Source organism: Strix aluco, chromosome 21, assembly GCF_031877795.1.
Source record: "Strix aluco isolate bStrAlu1 chromosome 21, bStrAlu1.hap1, whole genome shotgun sequence".
In the NCBI taxonomy this organism is placed as follows: Eukaryota; Metazoa; Chordata; class Aves; order Strigiformes; family Strigidae; genus Strix; species Strix aluco.
The window spans coordinates 10,635,149-10,660,320 of NC_133951.1; the positions used below are offsets into that span (position 1 = coordinate 10,635,149).

At 39.9% G+C, this 25,172-nt stretch overlaps 1 protein-coding gene and 1 non-coding gene across 5 annotated transcripts in view; both read right to left on the bottom strand.

The window, feature by feature from the left end:
• Window positions 1–196: 196 nt before the first annotated feature.
• The window catches only part of ERN1 (endoplasmic reticulum to nucleus signaling 1), a 38,858-nt gene continuing 13,882 nt past the window's right edge, over window positions 197–25,172 (bottom strand). Inside the window, exons 3-22 of one of the 4 annotated variants that reach the window (XM_074847668.1) lie at window positions 17,073–17,106; window positions 16,009–16,081; window positions 14,465–14,537; window positions 13,261–13,383; window positions 12,332–12,433; window positions 11,557–11,818; window positions 10,860–10,938; window positions 9,918–10,080; window positions 8,371–8,489; window positions 7,845–8,036; window positions 6,974–7,229; window positions 6,112–6,202; window positions 5,580–5,769; window positions 4,939–5,038; window positions 4,303–4,502; window positions 3,907–4,054; window positions 3,334–3,461; window positions 2,583–2,706; window positions 2,252–2,319; window positions 197–2,035 (exon numbers count right to left, since the gene is read on the bottom strand). In XM_074847668.1, the coding sequence (XP_074703769.1) occupies window positions 1,829–2,035; window positions 2,252–2,319; window positions 2,583–2,706; window positions 3,334–3,461; window positions 3,907–4,054; window positions 4,303–4,502; window positions 4,939–5,038; window positions 5,580–5,769; window positions 6,112–6,202; window positions 6,974–7,229; window positions 7,845–8,036; window positions 8,371–8,489; window positions 9,918–10,080; window positions 10,860–10,938; window positions 11,557–11,818; window positions 12,332–12,433; window positions 13,261–13,383; window positions 14,465–14,537; window positions 16,009–16,081; window positions 17,073–17,106 (2,732 nt within the window). In that variant the 3' untranslated portion in view covers window positions 197–1,828. Of the gene's footprint in view, window positions 2,123–2,251; window positions 2,320–2,582; window positions 2,707–3,333; window positions 3,462–3,906; window positions 4,055–4,302; window positions 4,503–4,938; window positions 5,039–5,579; window positions 5,770–6,111; window positions 6,203–6,967; window positions 7,230–7,844; window positions 8,037–8,370; window positions 8,490–9,917; window positions 10,081–10,859; window positions 10,939–11,556; window positions 11,819–12,331; window positions 12,453–13,260; window positions 13,384–14,464; window positions 14,538–16,008; window positions 16,082–17,072; window positions 17,107–25,172 lie in introns of those variants that run through there. The other 3 variants (XM_074847667.1, XM_074847669.1, XM_074847670.1) reach the window with 3 other exon arrangements.
• On the bottom strand, window positions 18,306–18,378 carry TRNAK-UUU (transfer RNA lysine (anticodon UUU)). Its single transcript has one exon. It is a non-coding gene; the product is annotated as a tRNA-Lys (tRNA).

Genomic DNA, 25,172 nt, shown 5'->3' on the forward strand with positions numbered 1-25,172 from the left:
GCCCCAGCCGTGTGTGTTTCCTGCACCAGTGCAGGAACAGGGACACAGGGGGTGGGCGCGGGCCCCTCTCCGGGGAGGGGGACCCAGAGGTGCGTTTCCCTCTGCCGCGGCTGTCTCCAGCCCGGCTCTGTTCCTCACTCGCGGCGCAGTCCGGCTGAGCTCCCCAGGCACACATCGTCACTAGAAGGTGTGGGGCTTTTTTTAATCGGAGTACAAGTCTTTATTTAGTAGACTTATAAAAGAACTTTACATGAGAAGTACAAAAATATGAAATAGGCTTTGAATCTTCTTAGGTAAAACTACCATATTTTTTTTTTCCCCCCAAGCTTTAGAAACATGTAACTTGCACAGTTGGCATCTTAGGTAAATTGCTCTCATACATTGTAAAACTAGGAAAAAACTTTCTGTAAAATAGCTCCAGAAAAGTAGCTGTACATACCCAATCATACGCATCACTGTCAATAATTTATTAGTTTAAGACACAATGGCACAGTCATACAAATTCCCACTTTGTTGTTTCTCCTTTAACTAATTCCATTGAAAGATGCAGTATCACTTTCCTCTTCCAGTTGTTAATATGATTAAATATAAACACAAAACGGATTAAGAATGATTTGGCATGCTTTACACTTGTACCACTTGGATTTGATACCACTTTGTAGTAAAAATTAAATAAATATAAATATGTTAAATAAATATATTGTAAAAGAACACCCCACTTGTATCATATTAAAATTCAGCATTTCTTCATCCTTAGCACACACTTAATGCTTGGTCACAGCTTTAGGGCCAATGAAAAGAAATACTGCATCTTTAAAAACATTAGCTCCCGCGGATGTGATTAGCAACCCACAAACAGGAACCAGGGCTCCTCTACAGCCTTATCGCACCCCTTAAAAACACTGCCTGTAATTTCACTGTTCTGTACATCTCTTATTGTTTCCTATTTCGCTCCTTTTTCCCCAGGACTCCTCTTACCTCTGGCTCTGCAGCTGGCGACCCTTCTTTGTAAGGAAGTAAGGAACACTTGCAGTAGATAAATGATCAGCCTCTCACGAGCAGCTCCCAGCTGACATCGGTGTATTTTTCTGAAGTTACTTGTGTAGATCTATTCTGATACTGTGATTTTGTCAAGGACTGTTCACACTCTTCTGTGAATACTGGTTGATACTTAAACGATGAGGCTTATTTTCAAAGTAGGTAAACCTTTAACTGATTTTTCAAGTCAGTATTTTTTAGAACTTCATTGTATCTGCTCAAGTATGAGGGACTGATTTCCCAGGGTAGTACTGATTAAACAGAAATTGTACTCTCTACTGTTTTTTGGCTAATCAGGAATGATGCTTTCTGCAATCACTGTGGTGTGCCTAATGCAGAACGTAGCAGTAGTGCAACAGCAGGTTCTGATGATTTGCTACAACTAAAAGGCTCCTTTTGCAGATCCCAGTCCCTAGTAATTATATGATTTCAATCACCATATTTTGATTCTTTGTAGTAAAACACATCAGTTATAAAATCACATACAGTACAGGGATATTGGGTGACGGTTATATCCGGCTTTTGCTCTCCATTCTCACTGTCTTGAGAACTTGGAATAACCTTACCCCAGGGTTCATTGCTTTCCTGAAGCTACCACTCCCTCCTTGGGCTCCTACCACCTCATGATCCAGTGCAGGCAGAGGTACAAGGCACTTTTTGGAAGCTTGGTTTCTTCAAAGAGAGAGAATTCAGCTCTTTGATCCCACTTTTCCCTGCTAAAGGTAGGCCTGTTTCACAGCCCTGTGCTTGGAATGTTGGTCCCAGAGAAGAAAGCTCCATCCCTCTCCTCTCAAACAGTGTCTCCTGCAAGGCTCAGCTCTGCAGAGTCCTGATGATAGTAATGCTGAAACAGTCTTTCCTGGCAGCAGATGTGCATGGCATTGTAGGTGTGTAGGAGCAGGTGAGGGAAACGAGCTGTAAAGTAACACACAAAATCATCCGGGATGGAGCCCAGGGTCTCCTGCACGTCAGGAGGCAGTTCTCTGTAATGGTGCTTCTGTGAAGGAAGGGAGAACAGGGAAAAGCTCAGTCAGAGGGTTTGTGTCCAAGGATCCGCTTGGAAATAGAGCTGACCACGATGCATCTGCGTGGACAGAGTAACCTCCTATTAGTCTATTGTAAAGCAGCTCAGTACCGAAACCGAGGTGAGACAGAGGCAGACTGGCAACAAACAGCCAAAGGGGGCAGAACCAGTGTGTGCGAACTCCTTTACCTTATTTCTCATTGCCCTCAGAAGATCCCGTACTGAGCCTCCTTTATATGATCGGAATTTTCGAAGATCTACAAAAGAAATTACAAGATTTCTTTTGGTGTTTTGATGCAGTTTTAGTTGCTGGCCTCAAATGTAAGGTATGTGTGCCTACAGTCACACAGCCCGGTGGGTGTGTTTCAGTATCTAAACATGTACTTTAACTTGAAGAAATACACTGACAAGTAAAGGTCATGTGTCAAAACTGAGACAGTGTTCTCCTCACCTTCCTGTCCCTGCAGACTGGGAACAACAGCACGTACCTTGTTTCCACTGATAAAACACCATCCATTACCTGTCTGGAGAGGAACGGTGATGTGCTCTCTCCAGTCCATTTTCACCACCTCTCTTCCACCTCTTTCTAATTGCTTGACTATTGGACCATCTAAAGATTCTTTCTCTATCCGGTCACTAACGTCCTGGAAGAGACATTCAGGTTATTTCTAGTTTTATTTCCAAGCTTTTCCCAACAATGTAAAATTGCTGCTTCTAGCCAATTACAGCCTGTCCTGATAATGAGTTGTGATTCTACTTCACTCTGTGACAAAGTGTGATGCAATGGATTATGCTTGGGACTGGGCTACAGAAGTTTCTGTGATGATGAGCTGTTTCACCATCTGCCAAAGCCTTTTTATCACAAAGCAGAAGATGATAAGGCTGGAAAAAAACCTCAGCTCCTCAGCCAGTTCCCACTCCCCATCTGGATTAAGCCTGCATATCCCCTACAGTGGGCTACCCTGTTCTGGCAAACCCGCCAGGCACCACGCTCTCCTGCATTGCCTCTAGCTGCTAGAGAGCTTCCTCACTCCAATTTAAGTTGATAACATCTCATTCCAGCCCCCCTGTAAAAGATCTTCTGTAAGATTAAGCCAGTTTCTCGAGAGATGCCACCTAGGTATTACAATTTTGCTTTGTCACGCCTCACAGTAAGGTTGTGGATTCTATCACCTCAAACATCCACGACATTAGGAGAGACTGAATTCGAGATTTAAAGAACGTCTACAGGGGTTCTTAGAACTGAAAGGATAGAAAAGGCCAACACAAACCTGAAAAAACTGGAGCTGCTTTTCTAAACTCCAAAAGAATGGGTGTTTTAGCACACAGCTGGCAGACGGACGCTTCTGAGGGTCCATGTTTATCATTTGCTCTATTAAATCACGAGCAACTATATCTTCTGCAAGGAAAAGGGTGGTAATTCTTAGGCTATAGGGAAATCTAATGTTTGGTACTTTAGAAACTCATTATGTTCTCTACTTCCTCCAACACAATCCTGAACACTAGCCCCCCCAGCTCAAGGACCTCCCTCACAGATACGCTGCGCAGTCAACAGAAAGTCAGTGGTGTTGAATCAGTGTGATTATGAAGATCAAAGCTCAGCTCTTTCCCACCCTTTAAATACATGAAATAACTCTACAGTCAAGCTTGTAGGTTCCTGATTGTGTATCCCCAGGATGCCTTGGGGTGCTGACCCTAAGAACTTTAGGAGCTTTACTTGAGTACGCTGGGAACACAACTTTCACCACTGCCAGGCTGGGATCACTGTGGGTCATATTGGCATTTTAACACCCATGAAAAGTTCACTAAACTCTAATGCGTTATGTTTACCGTGCTTTTCTTACCATGCCTCCCTGCATTTAAAGACTCCAGGCTGTATGCACCCAGCAGAATGTTGGCTTGCCGCTGCAGAGATTTGCCAAAGGGATGGCTGCCTTCAGATACCACATAATAAAAGACACAGCCAGCTGAAAAGATGTCCACGGTATACGTCTGCAAATAAACAACCTTTAATAGCAATAAAACATTTTTTTTTTTCCCCTGAAGACTTTGATCATCACAGGGTGGTTATTTTGCATCTAAGAGCAGAAGGAAACTTTTCAGAATCACATATTCAGCTGCAAGCCAGCATGAATGCCCAGGCATCAAGTACTGCATCTCTTAAAGTCTGCCTGCAACAATGTGCCACCTTGGTTGTGCTGCCTCCTCCGGGGGAGCCCAAGGGAAAGCTGGAGACTTACAGGGTTCTCTTTGCAATCTTCACTCAGCATCTCTGGGGCAATCCACCCTTCGGTGCCTGGCACACCCGACCGACGGCTAAAGCTGTGCCTGCCCACTGCCAGCTTCTTGCAGAGGCCGAAGTCTGAAATCATAGCTTTGACCTTCCCATGGGCGTTAGGCATCGAGATGAGGATGTTATGGGGCTTCAGGTCCCTGTGGACTATTACAAACACCCATTTATCCACTTCAGGCAATCCCAATGATATTTGTAAATTTTTAACGTATTTTGTAAACCTTTCACAAGGCTGATCCACCGTTTGTTAAACCAAAGTCCTAACCTCAAGCTTCTGTCTTTGGTAGAGGCTCATCACCTTTTTGTTCCATCACCACTAGTCATTATGTTTTACATGACATGCAGCACCCTGCACAAATGGTAATGACCAGCTTTACTCCTCCAGTGCAGCAGAATGTTACAGGGACAAGGCCGCTGTCCAAGGACAGACACCACTGCTGCCAGCACCAGGTGGAGCTTCTACAACTCTCTCCTCTGGGATTGAAGAAGTTAGCTCCCAGCACCAGACCAGTTTCTTTTTTTTTTTTCTAGTTAAGAAAATATACCGCTCTCCATCCAATAGTGAAACAAGAGGCATCCTTACCAATACTAAGGGAGTGCAGGTAGGCAAGACCAGATGTTGTCTGTTGCAGGAGAGTGATGGGCTGTAAGCCATGGTGGCTGAAGGCCTTCTGCTCAACATACTACAAATTACAACAGAAAAACAGAAGATTCAGCCACAATATTGCTTATCATCAGTCCATTCTCAGATAGTAAGTATACCCCCTTCACCCCCCAAAAAAAAAGTTTAGACTGGATAAATTGCAGGTTAATGCTAGTCAGTAACACACATGAAAGAGTCCCTTTTTATTTTTGGCTGAAGGTGATGATCTCTAAAACATCACTTGGAGCTAGAATTCTATAGCACTGTGCTCCAGAAGCAAGAGCAGAGGGTCTTTGAAGCCTAGATGGTAGGAGTGGGAGGATGACTAGAAAGGAGTCCTTCACAAGAAGGAAAATCAAAGGACAACAGCTTCTGTCCTTAAATCAGTACAGGGTTAGGGATGTCTTTCTAAAGGTCTGAAAACACCCCTGTTGTAGGAATGTGTAATTGTCACAGAGGTGATGGCGGGAGTAACTACATCTCCTGTAGCAGGCACTTCAGCACTTTAAGCTGAAGGAAATTGCAGGCCTTCCAGGGAGAAGACTTTCATAAATTCTGTAGGTTTGCAAGGGACCCGTCACCTCCTGTAAAGTGGCAGCACACAGCTCAATGGCTATGTACTGAAACTGCCGGTCCTTCTCTGTGCAGAAATAGCGGATCACGTTAGGATGCTCATCTGACTCTCGCAGCAACTGTACTTCACGGTCTGCAAAGCTGAAGCACTCAGGAAGAATTCTTTTCACTGCAACATCACGGTTATCAAACGTTCCCCTGCAGACAGGAAGGAAAGCCACGTCAGCCTTTTACACTCTCTGTAGACAAACCATGTACAAAGCAAGTGACAACAGAAGACATTTTACAGAGGCATATTAAAGCATTTCTCATGCTGGAAACAGATAAGTTTGGTCATTAACCATTTCTAAGGGAAGTAGTTTTTGCTAGTGAAGAAACACTGCATGAAAATATTCCAGCCACACGCAAAATACTTTTTCAAAAGTTTCATTTGTGTTCATATTAGATATGTGGGGTTTCTTTATTTAAAAAAAACCCCAACAACCGAATGTAAGACATTCATTGGTCTATTTAATGCTGAATGCACATATTGTCTTCTACCTGTAAACAATTGTCCCTTCAGCTCCATGTCCCAGTACATCTTTTGGGTTAAACGAAATCTTGCCAACCATCACTCTGTTTGCATCTTCATCTGAACAAAAAACAAGAACCAAGGACTGGTTTAGGATGGGTGAAGCCAGCCTTTTACATCCTTCCAGGCCAGTATGTGAAAGTCTCTTTGCTCATGTTTAAATTAACAGCACAGAACATCCCCATTTTGGTACTCATGTTGAGTAGGCAAACACTCTCTGGTGACCAAATGATCCAACAGGCAGAGGCAAACACATTCTGTACACAACACCTGACATAAGGTCTGGAAAGATCATGTCTCAAGACAGTATAAGAAACTGGTGGTGCTCAGCAGCCAAGCTCTAGAAAGTTTTATAGATGTCTTGTTGAATTTAGGAAATGCTGACTGACAGTTATGGAAGGGGGTTTACTAGCAGTTCCTCTGAAAAGCCTTTGAAGGGACAAAATAGTGCACAGGAAGATCAGCCAGGAAGGCAGGCCACGCTGCATAATCCTCCTTCTTGATTCTAGTTAATCATAATAACACATATTTTTACTTAAGCGAACCTCTCCCTAGAACAGCTACAGGTTATAAGAATATACCGTCATGGAGAACATAATCCCTCAGACAGCAGTTATGAACTGGATGTTTTTCTAAAGCAAATAATCCTGCTCAACGTCAGGGCATGGCACACCTGCACAGTGTTTTGCAAATGGTCAGACTAAATGAAAATGATGGTCCTTTTCCGTCTGATCCATGAAGTGTCATCAGTATTTTCATCGTTGTGCTGTATCATCATACAGATGGGGGAAATAGAGAGACTCGCAATAAAAGCCGCTCGATCACCTTTACCTCCTTCTTCTTGCTCAGTGGAGAGGCAGCTCCCAACATCGGACGTGGAGATGCTGGAATACGCAGAATGGTTGGATGCTCTGGGTGACATATTTGGTGTGCTGGCAGCTGAGCTCTCTGTCCGTCCATAGGAGGTGTCCAAGAAATCTGCTTCTGGGGGTAGATCACTGGGAGCACGAAAGGGCAGCTTTTGTTGCTGCAAGAGCTGTATCTTCTCTTCCAGCTGATGCTGCCTCTGCTGCTGCTGATGTACACTCTGTGAGAAAGGACCTCAGTTCCGTAAGTGGAGTGAAGTTTTTACAGTCTCGTCATAAAAGGGAACTCTATAGCTACTGGGGTGGCTACACCCAAAAGGTGGGAGGAAAACTCTTGTTATAACACTATCGGCCAAGTAGGCTGGGGAACTTTCACTCACACGCTTTCAATTTCATTCTGAATTTCCATTGCAAAGCTGAGAAATCACACTGCTTGGTTAATATGGCAAAAGCTAACTGTTACTAGGTTGACTAGGTGTCTTTAAACCACAGAAGGATAAAGGCTTTGATCCAAAAGCTGGAGAACCTGACAGTGGTTCAGGTGAGGAAGAGGAGTGAAGCCAATGGTGTTAAGATCATGTCTGTGAAAAGAGTAACACATACAAAAACCAGAATTGGTGGGGTGAAAAAAAAAATAATCTCCAGAGTTGGCACATATGCCCAGAGAAATCACTGTTATGCCAAATTTGTAGCCTTTGCTACCCACTGCAGATCTGTGAGGAGGGAAAAGAAACCCTGTAGTGTGTTATTTTCTAACTCCTGTATCATTTCTTGGGCTGTAAAATGCTATTGACTCTCCCAAAACTCAAAAGCACTTCAAGCTAAATCAGCATTACCATTGGATAAGTGATGATAAAAGCCACCCAGCCCACAAGCAGGAAAGTGCTGAGAATGATCGTGGCCATGTCTTTCAGCATGGAGTCCACAGGAGCCTCTAGCCGAGGGACAGGCCGAGCAGGCTTCTCCTCAATATCCTTTGGAACAGCAGGAGGCACTTCTGTTGAGGAACCTTCAACGATGTCAATAACCTAAGAGGCAATGAAAGCTCTGTTAGATAAATATCTTCATGGGTAATGGAGCATCTGTACATCAGCCTTTCTGCTAAATCATTTCTAATAATTTCTAACCCTACCAAAGTCAAAGAAAGTCTTGCATGTGGAAAAAACAAAAGCAGCTGAAAGCCCTAATTCTGAAATAAGGAATGACACATCATCATACCAGTGAGTCTACATGCTAAGTACATGAAAATCTGGCACAAAAACATGAAGTCATTCCACGTAGCTTTCCTTCTGAGTCCTTCCCCAACTTCTACTCCTTTCTATTCTTCTATCATCCAGTAAGATGATTATTCTCATCACAAACCTCTTCAATAGTGGCTTTATCAGAGTCAACTGGAATCACGTTTTCAGGCCTCTTAGGTAAGTTGCTTGGGAATTTCTCCAGGATCTTTGTAGGGGCAGATAATGGCGTTTCATGGTGCCCTTTAAATAAAACACATTTGCTGAAATAAAAGGTCATCCCTTTTTAGGAAAGATATTCTTGATTTCAGCATCTTTGCTGAAGAGCACATATAAAGCTGATTTACAATAGGCTTGAGAACATCACAGAACAAAAGCTCAAATTAAAACATTTTTTCCCTCTGTCCTTCCCAAGCAGTCACAGCTATGGTGATCACAATTCTGAAGGACTCTGTGCTCAAGCACTGGCTGTGGATTTGGTTCCTGGCCATTAGAGGACCGTGCATTATGCCTCCTAGCTGGCTCACTCTCAAGGTAGTTTTGCTTTCCGATGTGGCCTTGAGGTGAAGATCATGTTCTAGATACGAAATGGTTCTGAAGGGAATGGATCGTGCTGCACAGGAAAGCAAGAATTGATCCAGCACTCAGCTACAAGTGCTCTTCACACTCCTTTGGCTCGTGCTAGCCAAGTAGGTGAGAAGAGGGAGATGCTACTGCACTTCCAGTTTTTGCAGCTGGAGTAGACAGAAATGTCCTGCTCATGTATAGGGTAGGAAAGAAAAAGGAGGGAAAAACCTGAGGGCACAGGTCATTCAGCACACAGAGCTGCAGAGGAATGCGAACTGTTTAAAAGCAGCTGCCTGACGTACTGCAAGAGTGGGACAGTATTGACAAAGAAAGGGATGACAGGAAGAGAAAGGCGGCAGTTAAAGAAGCTGAAAGTTACACCCTGTCCCTGCCACAGAGATCTACGGCACGTACCAATCACTTAATTATAAACTTGCATCACTTAAAGCTGAACTTCAGATAATTCTTCATTTTTGAAGCAAAATTGTAAATGCCCTGAAAAGTTAATTCCAAAATACTGGGATTTGGGACACACAAGACAGGCTGACACTTTATTATCTTCAGTATCTGTGCCTTAATCCTCCATTTGGAAAATGGGGAAAACATGACCCTCTGATCCATATGATGAGAATTAAAGCAACATTATGCGCAATAAAAAAAATCCAGAGGAACCAGAATACAATATTTACAGTAAATAATAAATTACCTATACCCCTCTCTGAAGAGGAGGCAAATGAACAATAAACAACTTTCCACATACTGAGCTAAGCACTCCTCATCTTATTCACAGAATAAAGCAGAGGCCTTGGGAAAAACGGTATGCAGTGGTATACTTAAAGACATTAATTCATATGCAAGTGAGAACAAATTAGAAACGATTACTGGAATTCAGTAATTATTGCCTGAGTTTAGGCAATCATTGTGACTGATCTACAGCAGCTGAAGAACAGCGCTGAGGTTTGGGTGAGAATTGCCCACCAGATGGCAATGCCATCCTGCGCCAGCGGCCGAGCAGGGCCAAGCTCGGGACCTCCGATACAGAATCACAGAATTGTCTAGGTTGGAAAAGACCTTGAAGATCATCCAGTCCAACCATCAAAATACCTATTAAAAGCCAGTCGTTCCAATAGTTGAGTTTGTTCTTTTCTTTCAGTCTGCCTGAAAACTTTACATCCGTACTGGGGGTGATAACACACTCGCCATTGTCTTCAATTGTGACTCCTTCTGTTTTTGGACCCTCTAGTAAGGGTATGGCACTGCCGCGGGGCTAGAAAGAGAGATTAGTGTTACAATTAAGGAAGCACTGTGTCCCTATAGTATCTAAATAGGCAACTAAATAAAAAAACGAAGGTCAAAATCGGTGGGCAGGCAAAAATTACTGGCAGCAAAGTCACCATAAGTAAACACTGCCAATATGCCCTCAGCAACTGCTTCAACAACCTTGGACATTAGACCTTCTAAATTACATGTTGCCTGTTGCCCAGGAGATGAGATTACTCTCTCTTTTTTTAGAAAAGTTAAATAGGATCTTTATTTCCTACCTTGACAGCCACAGTGTGAGCAAAACAAAACTATGATGCAGTTTCCTATCTATGGGGAGTTACTCTGATGAACAAACCAGCAATTTTAACATTAACCACAATGCACCAGCAATACCGCGTAACCACCTCTGGTCCACTCCTGCTCAGCTTGTCTGGCACAATTCCTGATGAACTACAGTTAATTCTTTGCAGCATTTGAAATGAATCCTGAAATATGGTCATGCATTCTGAAGCTTACTGTTAATTGTTTCATGAAATACTTAATTTGCTATGTATTTCCTGATAGCAATCTGCAATTTAAAACCACATTTCTGTAGGTGTACAGCCCTCAGGGTTTTCTATTTCAATCAGATTCCTTTGCCACTTTACTATGGCACAGTTGTCTTTTTTAATATATTTTTATGTATGTTTCCATTTCAACTTTTTTTTTAAACCCAGGACGGTAGTAATTCTGTAAAGGCACTTTTCAGCAGGTGTCAGTCAACTATTGCAGCTTTCAACTTACCACAACAGTTACTCCTTCGTGCACCATCGATGGTGATGCATACAAACTTGTGGAGTATTTCCCTACATACAGAGTTGGTCTGGGAAAAAACAGTAAGTGTTAGAAAATAGTAGACAAATGGATGTTTCACCATCTTAGCTAAAACCTTGGCAACACAATCCTGCAGAACTAACGCATGAGTTGCTCAAATCATCCATATTTATATCTTGAAAAGCCTGGATCTGTAAAATTGTTCTAAGTACTGCTGTACTATGAAGCTATTCTTTTTAATTATGAAAGCATTATTAGTTGATTATTCACATCGCAATTACTCATTTGACATAACTCATGTCCTGTTTCTGCATTATTCAATAACTGGTATTTGCCAAAATGCCACGCATCTTTTTTATAACATGAAAGGCTTCACATTATAAAAACAATTCCATTCCACATTATAAGAAACTCTTCAACACCGAACATATGATTAAAGTTATGAATATACATTTCCTAAGTTTATGATAGGTTTTTTGTCTCTGCCTTTAGACAGTAAAAGATCAAATATGATATAAAGTAACAGCTGGAGAACTAGAGCTGCTTTTATGTATTCTTTTCACCACTTTGAAACTTGTAGAACAATCCTTAACTGAATGTATACAAGTAAGGTTTTAATGACAAAACTCTGTCAGACAGTGAGAACAACAGGAATATTCATGCTCACGTCAGTTTGCTCTTGGTCTCCGTTTCCTTTGGGAAAGGATATTTCCACTTGGTAATGTGTCCAACCTCCCCAGACATGAACGTCAAGTATCGCAGAGTTTCTATCCCCACGTTAGTGTGCATAACTTTCCGTAATCCTTCGCGTTGCCAGATGTAAAAAGCTACCACAGGAGAAGCGTAATTCTGAATCCACAGTACGTCCCCAGACTCACTGTCTACAGTCACCACCAGTCCATCTCCATTAGACACAAAGTGGGACATTTCTGCAATATACAGATATAGAGGAGATTATCTGGATTGCTGCAGACATGCAACTTTAACAATACACATTAACAGTTCAAGCCCTGCGTTAACTGTGGAGTCCGTTACACGTTACATTGCAGAAGAATATCTGAGCAGCGAATCAGTTGTCTTAGGCTGATAAAAGTTCAGTTGCAATAGCACTGCAATAGCTTTTCCTGAGTCTGCACCACAGTTTACGTTTGCTTCTTCTCCTGCCATTTTTCACTAAATTTTAAAGAGTTGTATCTTCAAGAGCTGTACCTTCTTAGATTCAATTTACCTGAAGCTACCTAACAGGCTGCAGATGTTATTGCATGTAAAGGATAAAAACTGGCAGATGCCTATCAACTGCACAAAAATCAGACAGACAGCTTGAGCTATTAATTATAGCAAAAAATCAGAATATTTTTGCCTGTACACAAAACCCACAGCCAATGGGGGGGGGGGGGGGGGGGCGGGGGGGCAGATCAAAAAAGCAGCAATTAAATTCTTACTGTATTTTATGTCTTCATCAGGTAGAGTAGCTGCATAATCAAAATAGGTTGCATTCCATCGCAGCTCCTTCTTCTTGGTGTCATACATTGTGATCGTGTACTCTGTTAAAAAATATACAGTCTGTGAAGCAAAAAAACCTATGAGAGAATAGAATCAATCGCCTCAAATCTGAGACACTCTTCAAAACACTTACTGTGCTCTGCATTTCATTTTCCCAACACTCCTAATAAATAAACATTTCATAGCTGTTAAAGATAATACACGATCCACTCACACACTGATCTACAGGAATCTCTGAACAAGCCCTGCAGACAGTTACTGCCCATGTTACCAGCATTTTGTTTTTACTGCACAGCTTCTTCTTACGTACTTTGTTGTACTTACAAGTTTCCAAACACTGCATTCTAAAATTCAGCATACTGTGTTCTGTAACTGAACTATCACACTTAAGGAACACATTAATATAGATTAAAGAACAAGTCTATAACACTTATTCCTTTTTAATAGTCAACACCTATATGGTGTTGGTCTAGTTCTAACAGTTATTTAGAATACTGCATTTGTAATTTCAATGGATATGTTGTATCTCCAGTTTCTTTAAACAGTTTTTATAAATAATGTATTGTACAGAGCAAACAGGTTCACAGCTGCTACTAGAATGCACTGTTAAATAGAATATATATGCCACTTAGTCAACAAGAAGAATAATGGACTATGCCTACTGCCAAAGTTTAAAAACACCAGTATCCTTCTGCTGCTATAAAGAGTTAATAATTTTTCTGTGTACAGTCTAAAATCATAATTTACAAAAGTTTTTCTAAGAAATAAACTTGAAAACCTGTACTGATCACAAGGTCATTTGTTATGAGCCTAAACTTTAACAACAACAACTTTTCTTCTAAAAGCTGCAGAAAATAAAGCATATGACCTGTTCTCCCAAGATACAGGAGGGATGTTGATGGGCAAAGACTTTCTGCAAATGAGGAAGTCAAGGTCTGTTGCTTCTCCCCAGTCATGAGGTCAATCACATACCAAATATCCTGCTTTTTACCTGAAATCGTAATTTAAGCCACATTACCATTCAGTTGGAAAAACTGCACTTCCATCAATCTTTTTTCTTTAGTACACTCAAGAACTTAGCATGAATAAAGCATTTTTAATAAAACAATTTCTCATAGTCAGGCTTAGTTTCCAATCCTAAATATCGACAAGAAAAACTAAATACAATATTTAGAACAGTAAGTACTATTGGCTGAATTATTTTTTCACACTGATAGAATCTAACAGAGTTCTGAGTGTAGAAAATCCTGTGAGCTAGCAGAAGAGGAGACTGAAGTGCTGATGTTGAAGGACAGAAGGTGGAAAAGAATTATGAGGGTCTACACATTTCAAATTGGTTAAGGATTGCAATCCTAACATCCCACTCAATACTGTGTCCCGTGACCTTAAATATTTCTTTGACACTAACATATGTGTTCTGTTTAGAAGCTTCAAATAAACATTTTTCACTCCTTTACTGGAGAGACACAAAGTGGAGAACCAGAAGTAGGTATTGTCCATTCAGGAGATTAAAAAAACAATACTAAGTTCATCCTGATCCTTCACACATTTTACTGTTGTGGTAAGTAATAACTGCCCTTCCTTCTCCCTTTCTCCTCCTAAATCCATCTGCAGTTAGAAGAGTCAGGACAGTGAGCCACAAATTTGTTATTATTTGTAGTATAAATGAACTGACTGTATCTCAGATAATGGAAGATGTCTAACCATGTTGCAACGGGATTTCTAATTAAATTATAACTGTCAGGCAGTCAATGACATTTATAAGTCTAAGAAGATTTTAAGTAGAAGTCACATTTTGTTGAGAGATAGCATTTCAAGAAACCAAAAAAGCCCATACAGGCTATTCACTAGTAGTAAAGCTATTTTCTCCTTCAGGAAAAGTAGTTGGTTTTTAATCTTCAAACAGTAATTGAATTCTATATTATTCAGATTTTCTGTCATCAGAAAGGTTCATGAAAAACCATAAGTAATACCCAAAATAAAGCATATTTCCATGCAGTCTGTCTGGGAGTCTCTACATTTTCTAGTTGCTGAATACCTTACAATCTAAAAGAGATAAAATTTGAGCTCACCCATGTACAGAATCCCATCTGAACTGCGACAGGGAGATGCCTGCACCAGCTCTGGGATAGTAAATGGAAGTTTCTAGGGAAAAAAAGACAACAATAAAAGCTTATTCACATTGGTGTGATAGTCTTCACATTTGTTCACAGAAAAGGGTGGTCAGAAAACTTCAGAAATCTCAAATGACAGGTTTCTTGTTGTTTATTTGTATTAATGCAGTGCCTGAGAACTCAAAACTTCAGGTCAAGACCTTGCTCTGCAAACCCAGAACAGAGAGAAGTCTGTCTCAGTGAGTTTACAACAGGAGAAATGCAAATAGAATGGAAGAACCACTTGCAGCTGCGAGGTTTGGAGGCCAAGAGTCTGTGGCTTTAAGGTCTACCATCATGACTTATAAACTGTTTGGGCTTCAACATACCGTGGTTTAATTGCCTCACCTATAACGAGTACAAAATGGTTCTCCACAGGACTGTACATTTATAAAGGCCAGGCAACTTCATACAAATGAAATTGTTGAGAGGGTGAAGCACGAGTCTCCAACTGAAGAGTTCTTGAGATACTGCCAAGCCTGTATTGCACTTACAGAACGGGTGACGATCCTTGCTAAGTTTTAAGAGACTTTTACCAGGATGAGGTCACAAGAGTAACGCACAAGCTGCACCAACAACAAAGATCTGGTCTTTGCTATGTTTACTTAAATATGCTAAAGTTACTCCACTCTTCTTTAAAACTTTTATAATAGTGATTCTAAACAGAAATTAAATTACTTTAATTCAGAAGAGAGATTAACAGAATAAAGGAATAGATTCAAACAGATTGCTGCTTCCTGGATTCACCCAGGAAAAGAACCAAGAACCATTTTGCAAGTTATGATTTGGCTGTACTGGGGAGTGGGGGGAGTGGTGACTAAATGCTAAAATATTTAACAATATTAAAGTTCTTAAGGGAAATCATAGCAGCTGCCAGAGAAAAGAAACTTGTGGGAAGCCGAACATTTTATCTGAGTATCACCACAAAGCTTAAAAAGAAAAGTCAAACGTTAGCTAGTATCTGTGGGTTACATGGATTAGTGACTATTTTGAAAAGGTTCAGCATTTGTGTCTGCTTACTAAATCTTATAAAGACATCTTCTAAAGGTGTCAGCACAGAACATGTATTAGTCCTGCCTTTTGGCAGATGGTTTTAGAAAATTAAGTATTTGGGTGATAGTGATGTATCTGGTTTGTATTATTCTGTGTACACCTTTCCCATCAAATCATATAGATTATTCCGTATTTGGATAACAACACATAAATTTTATTTGTCATCATCACCATTTATCAAGTTACAGAAAAATAGTACAAGTGGACAAAACATATCCTGGTTTTTGGCTAGTCTGATCGAGCTTCTCCAAGAAATTGGTACACTTCCATTAAACAGTACAAAAACCTGCAAAACTTTACAGTACTATCAAGAAAGCAGAAAGCTCCCTTAGGGACTTATCCTTCGTGTGAGTCTGATTAGGGCACTTTTCTAAAAATTATCAGAGGAGAGAATCTAAAAATATACTTACGGTCAAGCCTTCGCTATTCTTGCCACCAAGTGTATACAAACTGCCATCATTTGGGTCTGGAAGAAACGCTGGCCTAGGATTTAAGCAGCAATTATAAATGATAAAAAATGTACTGTGTTTCTCAGAGAATAGGAAAGCAACTATGGTCAGTACTGGCTTTACAGAAAAGTTCACCTTACATTAAATTTTTTACTTTGCATTATTCATTTTTTTAAGCTTAATTTGTTAACTTTGAAAATGAACGCATATAAAATAGTTTCAGAACTGATATAACTAAGATTACTAATACATTTGAAAATTCAAAGACGCAAATGTGGCACACAATCACTTGGATGAAAGCTTTTAAACAAGATCTATATGCTTTTAAAATGTCACAGAATTAAAAACAAACAAAACCAAAGAGGATAAGGAAGGCAAAGAAAAATAAAAGAGTTGCCAGAACTAAGTAAATTTGAGAGGTAAAGGCAACCCCCCCCCCCCGCCCCAACTACAAAAAAAACCAACCCCAAACCCCAACATCAAAAACAAACCACAAAAAAGAAAGGATGTTACCACTGACTTCAGAGACATAAAGTTAAAGCCTGAAATTTTCTAGTTAAATGTGACATTGCAATGCTGGAGGAACTACTCTGAAGTTAACAGCTTGAGGGTTTCATTCGAAGATTCTGGTAGTGGTGGTGGTTGAAGTTTCCCATGCTTCACTATTTTTAGTCTTTTGTTCAAAGAGAGCAAGTACAAACCCCAGAGATCACTCCCTAGCTGTTTCTGTCATTTTCAAAGCTGCCCAGTTAAGATTGTGGCACAGTTAGCACACTTAGCTCTCAACCTGAGCAAGGGCTTGAGAGAAGTCTGCAGACAGGATGCTTCTTCTTAGTGCTACAAATAAGAGAATTTTATGTAGCTAATTATATCCTTTCTGTATCTGGTCTCTAAACCACCTATCTATATTGACTTATGCAAGGCATGTAACTTTTCTAGAACACAGATAGTTTTGGTTCAAATTAAGCCAAATTTCAAGATTCAGTGAAAGCTGAACAAGCAGTAAATGAGATAAAGTGACTTACTCTTCCACATGTATTGGCACCTGGAGCACAGGATCTGCATAAACAGAAAAAGTCATTAATACTGGCAGTTCAATTCCTTGAACTCACTAGATCCAGGATTAAGTCAGGCCTGCAACAACTTGCTCCTTTCCGAAAGGCTGATGCACGGAGTTTGAAAGGGGCCACCTCAGCAGCCTCAGCGATCTCCTGTTTGGTCGTGAAACTAGGTTTGTAAAATGGGAAAGTACAAAGCACCTAAGAAGTTTTAAACCTTCTGAAGTTCTTTGCTCAGTTTTGTCCACGCTACTCCCCAGCTACCCTGGAAGGAGACTCGGAGAAGACAGCAGTACTGTACTGTATCTTGAGTATTCTCATTTCTCACTTGGACACTGTTAGAACTGCCTGTATACATGTTAAAAAAACCTCTTGCTTCCAGTATGTGTATGTGATCGCTGGGCACTGGCTGCCCAGGAGGCCACTGACCGTAACTTGCACAACTGCTTTCACTGTGCAGGCTTCAACAGCCAATTTTACTTAAAACCAAGCTACCGCTAACGGAAGTTTGCAGACACTGTGAGAACAGGGATACAAAAGTACTGGTTTTGGCTAGGATAGTTTCAGCTAGGATAGAGCTAATTTTTCTTCTTAGTGGCTAAAATAGTGCTGTGTTTTGGATTCAGTAGGGGATTTGGTATGAGAAGAATGTTGATAATACACAACATTTTTAGTTGTTGCTAAGAAATCAAGGACTTTGCAACTTCCCATGTCTTGCCAGTGTGCAGGTGCACAAGAAGCTGGGAAGGAGCACAGCCAGAGCAACGGACCCGAATTGGCCAGTGGCATATCCCGTACCATACCACGTCATGCTCAGTACATAGATGAGGGCTGGCCGGGAAGCTCGCTCTCTCACTTCTGGGATTGCAGTTTCGGGATCTCCTCTGGGATCGCTAGCCGTGAATGGGCTGGGCATCGGTTGGTGGGCTTTGGGCAACCTGGGCTAGTGGAAGGTGTCCCTGCCCGTGGCAGGGGGGTTGGAATTAAGATGATCTTTAAGATCCCTTCCAACCCAAACCATTCTATGATTATTATTCTTATTTTATTTCAATTACCAAACTGATTTTATCTCAACCTATGAGTCTCCTTACCTTTACCCCTCCAACTCTCTCCCCCATCCCCTGAGCGGGGGAGGGTGACTGAGCAGCTGTGTGGTGTTTGGCTGCCAGCTGGGTTTAAGCCATGACAATCCTTTTTTGGTGCCCAACATGGGGCTCAAACCCACAATCCTGAGACTAAAAGTCTCATGCTCTACTGACTGAGCTAGCCAGGCTAGTATTTTGTATTTTTTAATCTGTATTTTATGAATTTTTGCTACTTTATGTATCAGACAGGTAAGCATCTGCTTTCTAGCCAACTCAGCATTTAATTTAAGATGCAACACACAAACTGAAAGCCTAGTGCTACACCTACTGAAATGAATGGAAAGGCTGCCAATGACTTCAGAGCAAGACTCCAACACAAGTCAGAAAAATCTTAGTTTCACTTCCTACTACAAGATAAAACCTCTGCGATCAGCATGTCACTGAAAAGAAAAACAAGTCTGCCAAGGGGTATACCTGAAACCTGTTTTTTTCACTGAAATAATCTCCCCACTAAAGTTTATCTAAGAATCCACATTACATAAAAATAAAAGATATTACATAAAAATCCAAAGGTTTGGAAACAATCTCACAGCAGTTGGTTTTTTGAGTGATCAGAATCACAGTTTAGCTTGCATCAACAAAAAGAAATCATGAAATAAAACCTGACAATACTAAATCTAAATCCTTACAAATTAAAAGGTAAATTAAGAACAAGAATTTGATTTTAATATAAGGTGATATGACCTCAAAGTTACTATCTGAGGCCTCAAAAAAATCCTGAATCATGGGATTTTCAATCCTGATGCCAAAACCACAAAAGTTCCCAGATTTGTAAGACATACTCTACAATTTCCAAGACAAACGTGTGTGCCTATTTATGGGTATATTGGCAGAAAGTCACTCAGAAGTCAAGAGGATGCAAGGTAGCTTCACTTCCACAGGGGAAATCAAAGCATTACACCAGAATAAGCCTGAGTAAGAAGATGAAAGATGACCAAGCAAACAAACACTGTTTTTTCACCTGTTTTGTCTCCATGCAAACATCATGATGCAACAGGAAGGAAATAAGAACAAAAACAATGATGTTTTGAGAGCCTTTGATTGGGAAACTGGCAGAGATTCTGGACAGCTTGAGTGTACTGTGATATTTGCAGAGCTAAGCAAGACAAGAACAAGAAATTCAGGGTTTGTTACATGGGTCTTGCAAAGTCTCTACCACTCTGCAGTATATTGTATCCCATGAACTGCTGGGTTTGATGATAATGGCCTAGGAGGACATCCCTTCGTTTTATATAACAGATTAAAAAAAACATTAAAAAAGTTAAAAAAACATTAGAAACCCCTACCCAAACAGATCTCTAGCCACAATGCAGCTGAAAACAGTAGTCACCAAAAGATGCATATAGAATATCAGAGGCAGAAAGTACAATATTTTCATCGATTTATTTTTACAACAGTGAACACTCTCAGAGCAGCTTTGTTCAAAACATAACTACATATTTTTATTTTTTTCTCTTTAAGCCTAAAAAATGGTCCAGATACATCCTCAAAGCTGTCAGGATAAACTACTCAAAAGCATATTCAGCTTCTGCAAACAACCCCACCAACTGGAGAGGGAGCAGTGCTCTGCTCAAGCACTGAATCATACTACATCTAGCAAACTCACTGCTCAGCGAGGAGACTTGTCAACTTTCGTGCTTTACCTATTTCCCTCATCACACAGTTACTCACCACTGCACTGGCATCTCCAGCACTGGCAAGAACACTGTCAGAGTCTCCTTCCAAATCACAACAAATTCCCTCTAACGCAGGGAGACCCTGCAGACCTGTACACTGGCTCTGGGAGGAAACCCACTGGACAGCACAGACACTGCCTAGTCCTGTTATCTTATACTTGGAGCCTCATACATAGGCAGCAAAAACACTGAGATAGTTTAGCTGGTACTCTCAAGAGTCACAGGCATTGACATGCGGTCACAGAAGACAGAGAGCATCTCTTAATGATTACCACCATTACCACAGTTCATTGATGTAAGATGGGAATGCTGTGTAAGTGTAGAGGTCCACATTATATCATAAACTCGATTTAATTTATTGAGAACTCAAGTACACATCAAAATGCCCTAAGAATAATTAGGATTCAAACAAAGGAGCTAAGTGATTCATCGTTACATATCTGACTCTACAGACCATGCTGCTTAGTCAGACCTTTATTCCATTAACTATACCAAGCAATTATTTCTATCCCTTGTGTGAAAAAACTGGTTTCAGGGTATGTTGGGAGGGACCCTCCCACTCCAAACTTACAGTTGATTATATGCTAGTTATTTCTCAGTGTTTGCTTCAAGTATTCCATGAGCTTCACAATATCTAAAGCAACACATGGTGACTAACAACATCATCTCTCCATTACTAAAGAAAAGCAAGCAAGAAAAAAGCATTAGATAACCATTATATAAAGTGGTTCAACTCGAGTTGGGAACTGCTAGGGTGAACTACTAAAAGCAAACAGACATCAAGTTTATATACTCATTGTATCCATAAGTCTAGGTGAAATGAACTAAAAGAAGAAAGACATTAAAGACTACAGGCTAGATTTTTTATAATCATAAATGCTTCATGGGAAGGGAAACTCTCACAGTTTTGTGAAAGAAACAGCATCATAAATCAGCAGAAAATGGCACATGCCTCGGTTGAAGTAAGATTTAATGCAAACGCTACAAGCACTGCTAAAAGCAAAAGCCAAATAAACTTTGCAAATCTCTTGATGAACTGATTACACAGAGTGTCTTACCTGGTAAAGAATAAACTGTTGCCTGTAGTGATGATGACTATTGCTACACAAGAGCGATCTTCATCAACAGTGCTTGAGCAACTTTGTCCTATCTACAAACATCTCCCCCTCAAATGATCATTAGTGATAACAAAGCCGCACAACTTGTCTTTGAAGTGGTAACTGGCTGCATATACATTGTTTAAGTATAGTAATGCAAATTTTCTTTAAAATCACTTTCTAGTCAGCCTAGGCAAAGCATAGAAAATAGTTTCTTGTCCAAATTATCTTCAGAAACCTTTAAATTTAGTTTTAATAAAAGGGATTGCTTATTCTCTGAATTAAATGGAGGTGTGAAGCTGTTATATGAAATTACAGTGTAAAACTAGTACTATCTGAATCGAGTTTCAAATTTTCTAACTGTGCTGTTACTGACATAACACAACACACACTCTACAGTAGAACAGGACAGAATGCAATTTCCTCAAACAAATTAGTATGTCAGGGTTTTTGCAAAGAATGCTCAGGAAAACCTGAACAATTACAGGAAATTTCAAAAGGTATATTAGATTTTCTAGCAACTGATCCTGCTTTGTCCATGACATTTGCAGGAGATTCTGGTTAGTGATGCTTTCCTATAGCTCCCTCTCTGCCCCCAAAATACAGTGAATAATAATAATACAGTATAGCATCTTTGGACTAATAACTTGTTTTCACTTCATTTTCTATCACTGGGCAATCAACTTTTACCGAAAAAAAAGTGCTCCACTCTGCTCCAACTATCTCAAAGGTCTAAGAAGTTTTGAATAATTTTATCAACCACATAGCACCCTAACAGCAAAAGAACACACATACATCTATATATACGTGCAATATTTACTTGCATTAAGCTTTTACCCCAAAGCTTATATTTCTGAAAGCCATTGGAAACATGCCACTTTCAACAATTTCATCAACAAATGTATCCTACACTTTAACAAATGATGCCAGAAAACCCATGAATGTCTCTTCAACTTCTATAGTGCATTTTTCTGAAGCACTCTTGCCTATCAGAAGACATGAATGAAACCCTTATGACAAGTTCCAAGCTGTTCAGTGCATGCTGTAGGGAAGCATCATGCTCATGAGAAAGTCCTTAAACTTTTCTTTAGTATCATGTCTTCAATATCAAGAATAACAGTGCTTCATCAGAAGTGAAAAAAATCCTGCTTTTATTTGTTTTCTCAGTAACTGAAATTAGATTTACTAACAATGATAAAAAAGAGGTAGATGGAACAGATTAAGATGTTATTACAAAGCAGCAGGAAATTTTTTTAGTACTTACTGGCAGGTGAACCAAACCACTGATTATTCTGATGGCTTCCTGCTACATTTCAGTGTTGTACATGAAATGCTAGAAAGCATTTAGTAACAGTATCTGATTCATTTCCACACATGAGGCTATTCACAATGAGGGAACACAAAACTAATGGAGGAGTTTATTTTCTGAAGTGAAAGGCGTTCTCTTTTCACTACTAGCATCATCGACCTGGAAAGATGGGCTGTGGAGAGCCATTTCTCTACATTTTTAGCTACTCAGGTGATGTAAATTTTCTCATTTTCTTAACAATTTCATGATCCTGAACTAAGGTTGTAGCTCTGTGAAGATACTTCGAAGACAATGAACTCTTCACATTCACTTTCATGTGGTTTGGGACATACTCCAACTTTATTTCAAAGTTCGTTTTGAAATAAGAACTCACTCTCAGATAAAAAGAGAATCTTGACTTTAACTTATTGTTGGCAGGTCTTACAATAGTTTTCATATGCTTGAATACAGACTAGTAAAGGAATGAGTCGTCTTATAACTGAAGTCACCTGTTGCTCCACAACGGGTCAAACAGAAAAAGTTCTTGCAAAAGTCAGAGAAGAGGCCTCATCTTCTCTTCAACAGCTCAGCACTCAAGTGTTAACATGCTGAGACTGTAATCATGTACCCTGCTTTCAAAATTTCCCTGAACTGCAGTTCCCTGTAATTGGGTAAGTCATTCTAATACGCCCGATCTGTTCCAATACCAACAACAGTGATGATAACCACTGAACAAAGTAGTAAGTATTCTGTATCAGAACAAAAACTTTACAGAGAAAATGTAATAAAACTGTGATAAAAATACATCTGCCTCTCCCTTAAGCTTCCATTCCATGTAGCAGAGGAAAAGCCAACTTCTTGCAACATCCTACATAAAGTTTTTGGTACGATATCCTGTCCAAAAGCTTTCCACTTTCTAGACTAGGAAAACAAAGATGTCAGAACAACTATGGAGTATGGTGGGGGGTGAGCTAGGAAGCAGGACACCACCCTGTAAATATCTCCAGTGCTGGAAGGAAGATCCGAGTTTTCTATAGATATTTCCATGGGTTTCCAATTTGTTTTTCCTGCAGCCTCCACTAAAGCAGAGTATGTTAATGATTCCTACATTAAAATCCTACAATTCAATACACACTAGCTTTAGCTTTCTGATCTGGTAATTCTCACCTGTGTGTAAATAAGCACATGCACATGCTATTAGTAAAATTATTGCCACTGATACTCTTCATTAAATTAATTCAGCAAAGCACAGTAATGCCCACAAGCACAGGGAGTTCAGGGATATCAGTAGACCAGAAATGCCATCAAAAAGACTGCTGATACCTCTCCTTGTCATTGTGGGCCTTCAAAAATGTTATCCTGCAAGAACTGAAAAGCTTTCATTTTTACAAGGTAATAAAGAGATTTGTAAAATAACTGTGTCAAGAAAAAGAGAATTTAAAGGACATTGATTCTAGGTTATAAAGATTTATTCTAGAACTCTAAGAGTTTGTCCACAAGTACAACAGTTATTAGAAACATGTTAACATAATGACTGGCCAGGAAATTAGTAAATTATTGGACTCAGTTACGCTTCCCTGAAGTTAACATTTTGACCTGACAGCTGGCAGCTGTCCCAATACAGTTTTGGTTGCATCATGGTCAGAAAATATTTGTGCCTGTATCATTTGGTTGTGAGTGGGCAGAACTATATGACATGTTTCAGATTATTCTGAAATAATTCTAACCCATATTTTGCATACATATATGGAAAAAAGCCATATATACAATTTTTGAAACTGTAACCATAATGCTAAATATAATGTATTTGCCTTTTTTCCATATTTCACAAACACATGATAAGATAAAATTTGCACTTTGACCAAAACCCACATCTTTTTTAATGCACAAGATAGAATTGCACATTTTTATCACTATAATGTGCCCTTACCAATGACTGAAAAGAAGAAGTGGGAGATTCTGAAATAGCAAATGAGTAAGTCGCTGCCCCACTGGAATGAGCTGGAAAAAACGGTTTCCTGACCTGAGGCCTCACCATAAGATTTGGGCTAACGGGCCAATTTAAAATCGTGTCATCCTCCCCTGCTGTTGCAATTACAGTAAATGAGGTTAGAGATACTAACAAACTATCCTCTGGAAATTGCTGAAAAGAGCACTGTTTTGTTTTGACAATCCTTATTAATTTACAGCTATGCATAAAGGTATTTCTTCTTGCCTGGAAATAACCACTGTTATTAGAGCAGGACCTACAGATCTCAGATTCACCCTTTAGAATCTACCTATCGCATACCATTAATAACTACAGTCTTTCTATCTGTCTTATCATGACTGGCTCACTGAAATCCACAGGTTATGAGTAATGCATTAGAAATCAAAACCTTTTAAATTGACCGTGGGCCATCAGTTTTTTTAATTGCTACAGAGAACTGAAGATCACAACAAAATTTCTGCTGGCTCTAAATCTAGACCCAAATCTGTGTATATGTTCTTCCGGCAAACTACTTTGAATTAGTTCTTAGGAGAAAAGCTTTTAAGGAGCTGGTGAATGAAAAGAAAGAGATCACTGAACAGTACAGAAGGACACACAGAAGTGACTGTCTGAAGAACAGAGAAATACCTTGTCCAAGAATACAGTTTGAAACTACATTTCTTAACATCTCAAAGTTCAATATTCTGCTCATTAACCTAAGCTCTTCAGCTAACAAAGATGTACAGGATGGTTTTTACAAAGATGTGAGGGAACAGGACAGTCTTTAAATCACATTCTTAAAGCTCACACTGAAATCAGAATTGTGAATATAAAGTCTGACATTAAGGAGAAAAGCATTCTCCAGATTATGCCTTGCCAACGAGTTCTTTAG